This window comes from Manduca sexta, chromosome 28 (genome assembly GCF_014839805.1).
Source record: "Manduca sexta isolate Smith_Timp_Sample1 chromosome 28, JHU_Msex_v1.0, whole genome shotgun sequence".
Taxonomy (NCBI): domain Eukaryota; kingdom Metazoa; phylum Arthropoda; class Insecta; order Lepidoptera; family Sphingidae; genus Manduca; species Manduca sexta.
Genome location: NC_051142.1, coordinates 2,017,013 through 2,031,902, shown reverse-complemented (window position 1 = coordinate 2,031,902; position 14,890 = coordinate 2,017,013). Strand labels below are relative to the sequence as shown.

Genomic DNA, 14,890 nt, shown 5'->3' with positions numbered 1-14,890 from the left:
CAATAGTTTTCAGCAAACATAATATTATTTTGTAATTCAGTTATGCAGTCATCTTGCACTTTTAATTATTGCAGTCGATATATTTCGGTTGCGTAAATCAAATACTGCAGGCAATACTCATTTACTGCGTCAATGAACAGAATAGGCTATTGCAGGACTCAAATAATCTGTTCAGTTGTTTCGTTTGTACTTTATACAATTGTTTTTGTGCCCGGACAGCGCTATTGGACGCTACATCTTATACGCTATAGACGTATCTTAGGTTTTCAGTAAATTTAGTAATTTGCTTTATAATCTATAATATACCCATCTCTGGTAATATTTTTCTTAATTGTTTTAAAAACTAAAATTTCATTATGTTCCTACAGGCGTGATTGATATCGGATAAACATGACATTTTTATCGCTGTAGATTTTACTTTGTGCTTTATCTTCCGGCTTTAGTTATTTCTGGGAATTTATTATATTTTTTGTGGCTGTATGTATTCTTGTATGCTGTGAACTAAAATCGCGCTTATCGGGGTATATTTTTTATCCATCGACCCGTTGGTCGATCGAACAGGCGGCTGGCATATACCGTAATTATGAAATATGTGGCTAATAATTATTTTATTGAGTTTCCTTCATTAGTTAAACAAATTGGCCAAATCAATAAATTAATTGAGCTCGGAAACAGCATCATAGCCAATCCCATAATTTTTAATTAAATCATGGGACCAAAGCAGTCATGCTAACGGGTTTTTTATGTGATTGTCGGCAATTCTCATTCCGTTATAATCACAATTTCCGTAATTAATACTATGTATGACCCAAAGATAATCGGCGAAAGTAAATATTTTAATTGCTCGAAATTTATTACATGCCTGTTTGGTTTCATTTTTCATATAGAACTTGTAATGCCCACCTGCGTACACTCGTTTTATAACAACGTTCGATTGATCTATCGGCGTTACCATTGTTAAGTATAGTTGCTTAGTGATCGCACGCAATTTTTTTTTCTGTGAATTTAAACGAAATATGCAAATTATAAAAGTGTATCCGTTATTTTTGTTTTTGATACTGGCTGAAGGTGTACATGTTTCGCGGCAAAATGTTGGTTTAAAAATGGAACCTCGTTCAAAAGTTAAAAAGCGCGGTGCGAGTCGCGAAATGTTTTACGATTTGTTTCAAGTTTACGATCCATCGTTTTTGGCAGCAGTGTGGCCAAAAATAACAAACGGTGTGCATTTAATGTTGGACGTGTCATGTTGGAAAGATATGAGTTTGTTTTTTAAAGATTTATCGGAAGGAAAATCTTGGGCGTACAGTGGTAAGTTCTAAATTTTAATTCAGCCTCACTACCGTTGTTTAGTGTAGTTTGAAGAATTTTATAAGAGTAATATATTTTGTATAACTGTCATTTAAGTCGGTTTAGTCCACATTACAATTTTATAGTTATTAGAAATGTATCAATCGAAAAGAAAAATGCTTCCAAGACATAAATGCTACAAAAACATATTAAATACCTAATAAATTTATTTAGACCGTTACTATATCTTAAGTCTACTGGTCAAAATAGCACTGTTTTGCATTCCAACAAAACAGATATTATGTGTAGAATAAAACACACAGCGTTGATGTGAAGAAGCTGTCTATGGTTATGCTTTGTCTATAGTTATATACCTGTATAATCTGTGGATTTTGTTTACTTACACCTTCTTCTCACCAGAGGCGCCACTGTCGTGACGCTTGTGGCGAGTTGACAGTTATTTGAATCATACGTGTCTTCACTCACCTGCAAGAGTCTTGCTGCAACGCTGTGTGTTTTATTCTACACATAATATCTGTTTTGTTGGAATGCAAAACAGTGCTATTATGTGCCTTCATAAAACACACAGCGTTGATGTGAAGACCTGTTTGTTATCTGCTGGTGAGAAGGGAGAAATTAAATACCCAAACGCTATGTGATTATTATATTTACCACAATTATAATTTTTTTTTTTTTTTTTTTTTTTTTTTAAGTAGAAAATATATAAATGAAAATCGTATAATGCTATCATTTTGATCACAGTTATAAATTCTATTCTCATTATAAAGTAAAATAATCAAACAAAACAAAAGGATAATAATAAAATAACAATTCCTTATTATAAGGTAAAATAATCAAACAAAACAAAACAAAAATAACAATAATAATAAAATAATAATTATTGTTTATATAACTGAGAATGTTCTCTGCAACAAATCTTCAGAATGATCATTCCGTCTTTGTACTCTGCGGCAATAATGATTGGTGAATGTTGACATACTCCTCCAATTACCTCTGTCTAATATTTCTTGTACAGGTCTATCTTCTACCCAACTCTTTGATGCTACTGCTGATCGAATGCTGCCTGGGGGGCCACAAAATAATCTTGTCATTTTCAATAACAAGACTTTCCTCAGTCACCTCTAGCAAGGTTAGGTCATGTATTCTGCGACCAGATGCCAGAAGCAATATTAAAGCTGTACGCCTTGATATGTCAAAAAGTGTCTCACAATGCGGAGTAGCTAACAGCCAGTCAAATAATATTTTAGTATCCCAGATAGGCGTCTTTTTAGTTGGTATCCTAGCCAGCGATATGGCTTTTAATATTTGCTGAATAAAAAAGTTTTTATTATAATTTTCTTTCCACGGTCTACAATGAGTAAATATGGCTGACTTGTGTAGAAGAATTGTATTAAATGCTAGGTTTTCTTTAAGAAAAAGGTTTGCTAAAAATCGAGCAATATCTTCACCCTTTGGAGATTTATCATTAGTGTCATTTGATTTACACCAGGATTGCCAGCGCTTAATCGGAGCCTTATATGTTTCCAGAGTTGAAGAACGCCAGCTGCTATTTAATAACTTTTGTTCATCTACACTCCAATGCGAGATGTGTTCCGACCACCCCCAACCTTCCAAGCCTGGAGATGTATCTTGTCCACCTGGGTAGGTGGTTGCCTGGTGGTCTGATCTATGAGTACCCTCTGCAGGTGCAATATGGTTATTGGATCCTCTATTGCTCGAGTTTGTAGGTCTGGTAACCAGTAACATTGGGTCCACTGGGGTGCTATCACTATGTAAAGACCCTTCGCGGTATTGAGGTGCGATAGAACTCTGGGAATTAGATTGGGTGGTGGAAACACCCAAGCAAGATTGTAGTCCCACTCGCGACTGAATGCGTCGCAGTATACTGCTGATCCATCTTGTGAATCCAGCGTGACGTAACTGGTAACGACGACGGTGCTTTCGGATGCGAACAGGTCTATATCCGGAACTCCCCATTGTCTGAATATGGCCTCCGTGGCCTGGGGTAACAAGTGCCACTCGGGTACTGGCCGACCCCTCGACAGGCGGTCTGCAATGCCGTTTAGCCTCCCCGGAGGTAACATGCCGACAGCGTTATGTTGAGCTGCTCGGTTAGCTCCAGAAGCCTGCTGGTGAGATTTAGCAGTGCTATTGAGCGAGTGCCACCTTGATTTTTTATATACGCCACTAGTGTACGATTGTCTGACTGCACTAGGATATGCGCATTTGACAAATTTACCTGCCGACTCTCTATGGCCGCAAAACTGCGTACAATTCCTTTACGTTGGAATGCCAGTTCCGCTGGCGTGATGTCCACCTCTTGGCCAAGAACACCCCATTTAGCTGGGCACCCCAGCCTGCATCCGATGCATCTGTGGTGAGGAAATGAGTAATTTCCTTTCTTTGAAGAGAGACCGTACTGTGCTCTATCTCTTTCAGCCACCAATTTAGGTCTTGTATCACACAGGGGGTTAGTAGCCTTCTCTCCCGAGGTCTGGTCTGTTTGAACTGTCTGAGAAAAACCTGGAATTGGCGGCAATGTAAACGGCCCTTGGGTACTGTATGGTTGGCAAAATTTAGTTGTCCTAGCAAGCTCTGAGCCTGCCTTAAGGTACAACTCTCTACCTCTAAAATGCCCCGAATGCTCTTTTGTATTGACTGAACTTTTTTGAAGGGTAAGTTTACTGTCTGGACTTGAGTATCCCACCTGAGACCCAGATACTCTAACTGCTGGGTAGGGATTAGTGTTGATTTTTGGTAATTTATATGCCATCCTAGAGACTCTAAGAGAGTCACGGTTTCCGTAACCTGTTTGGTAAGGCTGAGACAATTCTGGTGGGCCAAAAGGTAATCGTCTAAATATACTATAATTCTGATTCCTCGAGCCCGAAGGATTTCCGCAATCCAATTTGATAGGGCTGCAAAAATTTGAGGAGCAGAGGATAGACCGAAAGGTAAGGCTGTTAATTGCAAGATTTCTTGCTTGTATATGACGCGCAGAAAACGCCTGTGTGTTTCCGCTATGGGTAGATGAAAATAAGCCTGCTGAAGGTCTATCTTCGTTAACCAATCCTGACTTTGAAGGAAATCCATAACGTCCACCTGAGAAATTAATTGGAATCTTTTTGTAGCAACATAACTGTTGAGGTTCCGGAGGTCGAAAATTGGACGTACTCCCCCATCTGGCTTCTGAATCAAAAACATTTTTGAAAAGAAACCAGAATTTATTACCGATGGTTTCTCTAGAATATTCTGGGATTTTAATTTGATTATGACCTCTGACATTTGGTCCGATGTCTTGGTTGTTAAAGCTCTTTGTATATGGCTGTATGGATACTGCAAGGGGGGTTTTCGTTTGAAAGGTATACGGCCATAGGTTATAATCTTTTGAATAAATGGGCCTGCGCCCAATTCCTTCCAAACTTTTAAATGATTTCTTAAACAACCCCTTCGAAGTGATAGTCACTTTTGTGATGTCTTTGGATTGTGCTTGTATTCTGAGCCTTTTTTACTGTGACGAAAGGGCTGATTCTTCTTAAAATCTGGCTTATTCTTTGGAGTGCGGTGGAACTTATTATCATGATATTTGTTCTTCCTAACATCCTTATTATGTGTAACACGGTTAGAATAAGAAGATGTTGATGGTTTGTCCTCTTTATGTAGCTTGGAGTATTTAACCAAACCTGTGTACCACCCAAAGACTGTATGACTGGCAACAATTTCTCACGTCCAAATAAATACTCAGAGCTTGGCGGGATTCTCTGTAATGTAGCTTTTAAATTGGGATTGGCTATCTCTTTTAAAATTCTATCACGCCTAGTCTGTATACATTCTCCCCGCTTACCACAAATAACCTGCATTATAGTCTCCCACTTTTTATTACTCTCTGAGTTAGGTCCAAAAGACCCGTTAGTTTTTCTACCAAGGTGTTAGAATTTATATTTTCAGGGTTAGCGGCAGCCCAATTTACCAGACTCTGAAGACCTGTTTGTAATAGCTGCCGTTGCTCCAAGACAGAATTTGACAAGCCTGCTAACACCTGTTCTGTGGACTGCAAATAATCCTTTTGATTGTTGAAATGACAGAGTTCCTCATTAACTTTTAATGCTGTAAACCCTGGGCTAGCGACACACGTTTGTAATGCCTTTTTATAACGGATCGATTTCCACGCCGGTGAATCAAACATTTGCAACTGTTCTAGATTCCTGAGACGATCTTTATCGGCTACAGGAATAACCATCTTACTATCAAAATCAACGTGAATTTCACCCAAACTAACGTCCGTCTGAGTAGGATTATTTAAAAAAGGTGTTTGTGATGTTGATGGAGTTCCTATTAAATTATCCGAAGGTTGGTTTGCAGTATGTAAATGGTACGGTAAATTCGTAAGATAATCTGATATACAAGCTACCTGAGTCATTAATGCGTCTATTCGTGGATCATTGACGGTAGATGAGCTATGTCGGTGATCGTGTTTTGATCGCTTATTCGGCGGTGGGCTAGCGAAACCCTCCTCATCTTCCGAAGATGAGGAAGAAGATGAACTGTGTAAATCTTCACGCGAGCCCGTAGCCCTGTTTTGTTCTCCCTCCGGAGCAACAAAATCAGGCTTATCTTGGTCATAAACACGATTATCACTCATCTTAAAATATGCTAAAGACTTACCGAAGTAAATGATGAATAATTTGGACTTGATGCACTAATTTTGCACATAAAGTTCTTTGCAATTACTTTATCACTGAAACTTCGCGGCAAAACACAGCAAAACCACAAACGCTATGATTCAAATAACTGTCAACTCGCCACAAGCGTCACGACAGTGGCGCCTCTGGTGAGAAGAAGGTGTAAGTAAACAAAATCCACAGATTATACAGGTATATAACTATAGACAAAGCATAACCATAGACAGCTTCTTCACATCAACGCTGTGTGTTTTATGAAGGCACATAATAGCTAATTACAGAAATAAGATTGACTAGACACTTTCTCACCTTCACACCCACCACTATAATGACTACACTACATTTTATGACATCGAGTGGTGAAGTGTGGCGCAACGAAATTATTTAAATAGAAAGATAGGGAGGAGTTGGAATAAAATTGACTCTATTTTTTCTCATCTACTTTTCAAATAACATGTTTAGTTTTTACCTCCTAATAGTGATATTTATATAAGAATAAGTCTAAGTTTTGGTTAAATCACCAACATGTAGTTACGGGCATCGTTCATGCAGCCAATTGAAACTGCCGTCGAAGTCTGCAGTCTGCACGATGCAAATTTCAATATGCATACATGTTGGAAAACGCATACCTGTTCATGCATATGCATCTTCGCTTACCTCATTGGGCAAATCAATACGTGTGACGTACAACGGTCACTTTTCATTGCGTCCAGTGCGCATGCGTGACAACTTTCCACGTTTTCCACGGCCCGTGTGAACGGCCAAGTTCGCTGATCCACGCTTGCTTGCACATCGTAATTTAAAGCGTTTTATCTCTGCGTTCATTAAAAACATTAGTATTTCACGCTCTTTTGATATGAGCATTATTAACTGCATGAATTACCGTACAGTGAGATCAAAATTCCTATTTCCATACTCTTTAAAGTTCAGCAGTTCATTATGTACTCATTATTCTGGAATCCCTATGAGGAGTTTGGTAATCATTTACAAGGTGACCCGGCCCGTCAATTGGGCAGGTCGGCGTATTTTTATGCTAATCTACAGTAAACAGCTTTTGTTTTTTGTATAATTTTCGCGCCCCAACCCCGAGACTGTGTTATCTCTATGAGAACAAACCATGTCGTCCGATTGGTTTATCAAGATTTGATTAAAGACATGAGCGTTTATTAGCTAACATGCTTATTTGTAGTTATTAGCGCTACATATAAATATATCCCAGATCTTACAAACAGTAAATAATTCTAATATTAATTTGCTCTGTATTAACCCCCTTAACGCTCTGTTATAATATTCCGGATCAAAACAATGGGTTCCAACAAGGGCGACTTGTTCCCCCTTGTGAAGGGGTGATGGAACGACGGACGGACGAAGGGAGCGTTAATCGATATCTCGATGCTGGGGTCAGTTAATACGCGTGCGTATTTATATATAGGTTTATACGAGTATAGAATATTATAATATCAGCCTTATATATTGTCCCATTTCTGGGCATGGGCCTTTACTAAGAAGGTTTTGTCTTAGTCCACCACGCTGGCCTAGTGCGAGTTGATAGACTTAACATACATTTGAAATTCTTATGGAAAACTTCTCAGGTATGCCGGTTACCTCACAATGTTTTTCTTCAGCGTTTAAGCAGGCGGTAGATCATAAAGAATACACGTATAACTTTTAAGAAAAGTCATGTTTTGGACGTGTGGAGCTTCGTCTTGTTCTTTTATTATCTATTTATAGGAAGGTATAATTGATATAGTGTATTTAATCATTATCTAGTTTCTTATGAGGTACTTATACGAATATAACTTGTGGAATGTTTAGTCTCATTCATTTGGGAGACGTAGTCTTTATATTTTTTCTATCCGTCTAAATAGTAAATACCGAAGAGCGGTAACCGCATAAAGGTAATAATAACTCAAAAAATAGAAAAAAATTAAAATATCTCGTCTTGACCCTTCTGGTCATTCCGTGGTCAACCAGAGTTCATCCAAAAAGACATGTAAACATAATTCTAGTAACTGTCAAGGCCTACAACGCTATATGTGCCGAATTGTAAAGACGCACTCTCATACAGGGCACCGATTATAAAATTATAATAATATTGAAATTCCAGCGGTAGACGCATCCGGCCACTACCAGTCCGGGTTGTTTAGTGGCAATCGATTTTGGCTTGGATCTCAAGAGCAGTGTGACCGATTGGTAAGACCATATCATTCACCACTTACTTTCTTTACTTTATGGGCTAATGCCCAAAAAGTAAATAGCCCGCGAAAAAAAATAGGTGTTTTTTGGTAGATTATTATTTAATAAGGGTTAAAGGCCGAATTTAGTAATAAGTACTTATTCTCATAAAAAAGTCGACGCGAGTATTCGAGACCATTTATTTTTGTAGAAGATTAGTTATGAAAATACTAATAAATGTGTTTTTTTTTGCAATAAAATGTTAAAGTTAAAATTAATCCCATTTTCGGATTTTACCGCGATAAAATCCGAAAAATAGTTTATTTTTAATGTCTAACATTCGCGTAAACATTAGAAATCAAAATCATATTTCTTAGGTCGGGCTAGTTCATTTCATGTCTCAATTGACAGTAATTAATCCTTTTTACACTAGTTGGCCCTTCCGATCATTAGGCATAAAAGGCGCGTCTTTTGAAATTGTTAATCTTTGTAATTCTAATGTGATTTGTTGTTGAATAGGATGGTGAGTTTGTTAATATTCGCGGTAATTACACTGGTGAGAGTCTTCAAGCTGTCGATTATGCAACTGAAATGCGCCGCAGTGATAGATTTAGAGATTATGGTAAGTAAATAATATTAGCAGAACTAACTGTTTTTATTGTAACACAATTTCAAAATCGTAATAGATGTTGATGTAGTATTAAATATAATATATAATAAGGCTAATGTTAGTAACATATATTATCGTCTGATTCTCCAATGTTAAAATCAAATGTAAGTAATGTATTTAACCTACGCCCAAACATCTAATATTTATGTGAAATATTATAGTTTTACATAGTATGAGAGGCATCCTGTTTTAATTGTCAGGTAGTCACGACTGGCGATGGGTTTTAAACCGCAATGAGCTGAAGCAGAGAGATTTGAGGGATGACAGACCGCCTATAAGACTGGCTTATACTATAGTGGAGCTGGTTATGAACATTTCCAAATTCACAATTCCGAAGGTATAATATTCAAAGTCTTGCATGTAACCACCAGCAATGTTATTGCAACACACGCGTAAAAACCTTACAAAAAAAAGTTTAAATTACGGATACTTTTTTTTCAGACATATAACATAATAATGGGGATGTGTATACCTCGATCTTGCTCTAAATACGACGTAGAATCCGTCGTAAACTTTTCAATAATGATCAACGAAAACCTCAAAACCAATCGAACTTTGCCACGCACAACTAGAATTAGTACGGTCAGGCAAATCAAACCCTACGACATCAAAGGAGATTTCGGAGCCATTTGCTTTATTGGAGTAACTGCTACGCTCATTTTGTTAGGAATAATAGCAACGGCTGTTGAACTGGGGCTTGTGAAATGCTCGCTTTATAATAGAAATGCAATGAGTTTCGATCTAGAGAAATATAACAGAAACAATGAAGTTAAAGGAAATAAAATAGTTAATGAATTAAATAGTAAAGTGGATAAAGCGACAAATGTAAATACTATCAAACTTGCCAATGCAAAAATTGCTATTGATAATATTAATACACCAAAAAATAACATAGTTTGTGCTAGTCAAGAAAATTGCCAAAGATGTGGGAAATATAAGCAGCAATGTAGCTCTGCGCGACGTACTGTGCATTCTCCGAGTCCAGCCAAAGATAGTTCTTCATCCAAGATAGAATACAGAAGAAATGGTGTGTGCTGCAGAATGTTATTTTGTTTCTCGTTTGTGTATTCCTGGAGAAGGATCTTCAACAAGAACACTGCGAACAAAGATTTGGCTCTCACTCACGGCCTGAAGATTGTAGCCACCTTTTGCGTCATGTTTGTTCACGTTTGTCTTATGGTCAATTATATTTCTGGTTAGTAAAATGTATTTTGTATTTGAAATGTATATACTAGTCTAAAATTGGTCTTAAAACAAAGATCTCTCTTAATTTATGCATAGGACGTTTCCATCATAATTCGCAATATGTCCGTTAATGGTTATAGTTCGAAGGAGTCTTGTCTGCACGCCAGCTGGGCGAGCCACGTGCAGATAGTTTGGTTACTAATAATTTTATAAAAGATCATGGTATGTGGTCACGCTAACTTCCAAGCGTGTTAAGATAATCAAATTTTCATTGTTTTCAGCTTCCGCTAGAGATGTCAACGGACAAAATGTTTATTACATCTTAACGATGGGGACAGTGGCTTTCGACACATTGTTTTTTATAAGGTCTGTATGACTATTAACTTCAGTTGTTAAATTTTATCCCCCTGTTTCAATACTAACTGAAAAAATTGTTTTAAATCTTATGAAAACTAAAATTCTATACATTATTTTCAGTGGCCTTATCAGTTCCCACCATTTTTTCTACCTGAAAAGCCGCTACACCGTCGAGGAGCTGGTCAGTTTCGGCGGCAGATGTGGACAGATATTGCAGTTTGTTTGCTTTGTCACCAATAGGATCATAAGGTATGTCTTGACAATATTTGTTTATTTCTCTGACTTTTAGGTGCTTGTTTCTTTAGCATTATCGGCTAAATTCATTTCTTTCTTTTACACTTCCAGTACCTATGTGTTTATTTTTTACCATTAACAATTTTTATGCCGTGTATATTTATCACTAGGATGCTGCCATCTTATGCATACGCTATTCTGCTATCAGCGGTGTTGACCCGCGTACAAAGAGACACAGCAGTGCTAACTTTGCCGGACGGCGATGATCAAAATTGCAACTCGTATTGGTGGAGGAACTTGATCTATATTTCTAACATGTATCCTGAAGATCAACAGGTATGAGGATACTAAGTTTTGTTATAAATTTACGTAACAATGTTAACTTAAATGTAGCATTTAGATAGCAACATAATATTTAGTTATTTTAAGCTGAGAAGTTTTACCTTATTCATTAAAAAGGTTTGACGTATTGCCAGATTGCGTTAATTTGGCAGATTACTACTATGTACTATTTTAAAACTTAGGATTGTCAGGCATCGCTTCGTATAGTTCGAAGGTCTCGTTTAGTTGACTAGACTTCTGAGACCAAGCTTTTTTATACGGGCACAGTATCCACTGACGAGAGAGCGTGGATAGTATTGTGTCCTGGTTGACGCGGGAAGCTACACATAGTATCGTCGGGTCCGCAGTGCATGCAGGTGTCGTGGTTCGTGTCGACGGAGACGCAGCTGCACGCGGCGGGCGCGCTGGCGTGCGCGGCGAGCGCGGGCGGGCGCGGCGCGCGCGCGGCTCGTGGCGTGCGCGTGCGCGGCCGTGCTGCTCGCCGCCGTCGCCGCCGATGTCAGCGCCGCTTACCTTGATACTAATGTACTGTGAGTTCATAGTTCATACACTGTCTGCTGTATTTTACTGTGCTTACTTTATTTATATTTTAAAGAAGATTATGAGCCTACAATATGAAGAAATCAAATCGGTTAATAAATTATTGAATTAAAGGTAACAAACATAAAAATACACGTTCAATTGACAACCTACTCCTTATTTTGGGGTCGGTTAAGAAGATCTATTTATTTGTTCAAAATGTTAGTATTCATTACTTTTTTAATTTCAGATTCTCGAACGTTTTCGAGGCCTATTCCTCCATAATAGATCGTCCGTTAGCTCGCGTGGCTCCTTACTTCATCGGAATGTTTACTGGCTGGCTAATTCACTCCGTGCGCAGTCCTGTCAAAATCTCTAAGGTAATGATAATATGACTATGAAATTAGATTAAAATCGTACAGTTTAAACATATTTCAAAATATAAAATGCTAGCGTACTTTGCAAACCATTCTTTAATTCTCTAGTTTTGATAGTATAGTTAGTACACAGGCACAAAATGTACGTGGTAACTCAGAATGGCCAGAATTATATTTTTTCTATGCAAAGTGTATATTCTCTAGATAAAGTGTATCTTCTTTAGACAAACTGTATATTCTCTAGGCAAATTGTATCTTCTTTAGGCAAACTGTATATTCTCTAGGCAAAGTGTATCTTCTGTAGGCAAACTGTATATTCTTTAGAAAAAGGTGATCTTTAGGCAATCAGTATCTAGATTAGTGTATTTTATAAGATTATGTGTCGATTTAAGACTCATTCTCTAGTTCTAGTACGCAAAATGTATCTCTCGCAGATATCGTTAAGCGCACTGTGGGTGGTATCCATATCGTTGGTGTTGCTGCCGTGCTCCTTGCCGCTGATGGGCGCGGGGCGCTGGGTGAGTGCGTTGCTGCACGCGGGCTGGCCACTCGGGTTGCTGTTCCCGATCTTGCTCTGCAGTACTACATATGCTGGTTGGTATAGCATAGGCTGCAAATTTGTATTTTGTGAAACAATTAAGTTTCATTTCGTGTGCTTGACTTGTCGAATCTCAAATTATCTGCAAACGACGAATGTCCATGAGACATGTTAATACTATAAATATTTGTGATATGGATGTGTTAATAAAGACCATAATGATCGTGGTGTGGTAGAGTTGTTCCGCCGCGTGTTGTCGAGCAGCACTGCGTGTGCGCTGAGCCGGTTGTGTTTGGGCGCGCTGTTGCTGCACGGCGCCGCGGCGAGGCTGGTGCTGCTCGGCGCGGGGACGGCGGCGTGCTCCAGCCCGCTGTGTCTCGTGAGTACATGGCTAGACTTTTTAAAAAATTTGCATTACTCATGTTCATATGTAGAGCTTTAGTTTAGAGACTTCTCGGCTTGCTCGTTTACCTACTCAGGTAATATAAAAAAATTAAGATTGATGATAAGCGACACTTATGACGATCCGTAAGTACCAAAAGTACCGAGAAGTCTGAATTTAAAATATTACACTGCACTCTCTTGACACTCTACAACATTCATGGTAAATGTCGTTTTGCCCTGAATAATGTATTGTGACGTTTCAATATCCTTCAAAGAAGTTCATGAGAACAAATTACAAGCTAAGAGTGTCTGCACGACCTTGTGTAATGACGTAATGGATTAAATATATAAAGTGTAAAAAATCGGTGATGGAAGTATTTAGTAAGGTGGTGGATACAAAATAAAATACCCAAGAAAAAACCAAACTCGCTTATTCTAGTGGATATATTATACGGCGACGTCCGTGCTGACGCTCCTGGCCGCGCTGCTACTGTCGTTACTGGTCGAGATGCCATGCTGCAGTCTTCTCCGACGATTATCTGACTGTGCAACAAGATAACCAGTGTTTCCAATATTTATACCTAAAGTAATATATATTTAAATATGTAGAGTAACAATAGTTGCTTAGTTTGTGTATTTGATAGTGGATATTTATGCACAGATTTTTTTTTCCTTTTTTTTTGTCCATTTGAGTTGTCTGTTACTAACATGTTTTAATTTATATTTAGTTATAAATTATATTAAAAAATTTAAGAAAATATAAGGTCAGTCGGGGGAAGTGCGCCATAAAATTTTCATAGCTGGATTCAATGCAAAATAATTTCTTTTTGTGCTGACTTAAGAATGTAATTTTATTAATTTAAGAATATTTGGTATTTTGTGATAACAACCTATAGCCATTCAAGGAAATCGAACCATAAATTAATAATATTTTGCTCAAAGTAAAAAAAAATTGTAGTAGGCGCACTTGCCTCCGGAAATGGGGTAAGTGCGCCTGTGTAAAAAAAAACGCCAATATGAAACATTATAAAGAAAACACTCACTTTAGTCCATAGAGAAATAAGTTTTACTCGCATTGCTCTTGGATAATTTTTAATCACTCAATATTATAACAAACTATGGCTGTCAAATCAAATTCGGGGTAAGTGCGCCATATATATGTAAATCAGGGCTTGAAAACATTTTAGATTTTTTTTTATATATAATTTTTTGCTATGTTAGAGTTTTGTGTGCGGATATGTTGGAATAAAAAAATGGTAGCCCTAATATAAAATCCATTTTATTTCTAAAAACTAAAAAAAACATACAAAAATGTAGGAATTAACAATTTTGAATGCGTTATAACTCAATTACTTAAAATTTGGCCTTATGACATTTGATATGTTTTAGCTGCATTATATCCAGATAACGTGCCTGATCGAACAGTTGCAACCTATTCATGTAAAGTTGCTCTAGACCAAGGTATTTCAGTTTTTCTTTTGTAAAAACGAATTAACTAATACGCCCTTTTATTTAAGTCGGTTCAAAACAAAATACCTTGAGTACAAAAAAATCTGCTGTTAAGTTTGCTGTATTTTAATAATAATAATAATTCATATTAGTAAAACTTATTCTCAAAAAAGGTTGGTTATATATGGATCAGGGGCAAGTGCGCCATACGACTATTAACTGTGGCGCACTTGCCCTACTCGACAAATTTTAGTTACATTTTTTCGCATTGCTAAAAAATCCTTTATTTTAGTATATATAAATAAAATTCAGGCAGGAAGTTAAAATAAAAGGTTTAAACTATGTATTCACCTAACTGATTTACAGAAATATGTTAAATATCTTGAAATATTTGATGTTATCTTTCACGGGGTTATCTCGGTTTACAGGTCTAAATGACACATAAAATAAAATGGCGAATAAATCGTATTAAAATGAACGTAGCCATTTATGTTTTTTAGTGGAACTGTATTTCAGTTAGTAGCATAGATGTAAGATTGCGGTAATTGTATAACATCAATAATTCTTGATTTTTTTAGGGTAGGCGCACTTACCCCGTCGGCGCACTTGCCCCACCTGACCTTATTTGATTCTTATTATGGATCATGATCAGTGTCTTAACTATAGGATA

General features: G+C 37.3%; 1 protein-coding gene across 1 annotated transcript; it reads left to right on the top strand.

Annotated features, from left to right (window-relative positions):
- Nucleotides 1-1,053: 1,053 nt before the first annotated feature.
- Nucleotides 1,054-13,330, top strand: LOC115448403. The gene is made up of 13 exons (XM_037444661.1): nt 1,054-1,308; nt 8,098-8,183; nt 8,685-8,787; nt 9,036-9,172; nt 9,277-10,030; nt 10,302-10,386; nt 10,498-10,626; nt 10,782-10,947; nt 11,301-11,362; nt 11,723-11,852; nt 12,284-12,443; nt 12,624-12,766; nt 13,211-13,330. The coding sequence occupies exons 1-13, from the start codon at nt 1,104-1,106 to the stop codon at nt 13,328-13,330; spliced, it is 2,280 nt and encodes a 759-aa protein (XP_037300558.1). The 5' UTR covers nt 1,054-1,103.
- Nucleotides 13,331-14,890: the final 1,560 nt, after the last annotated feature.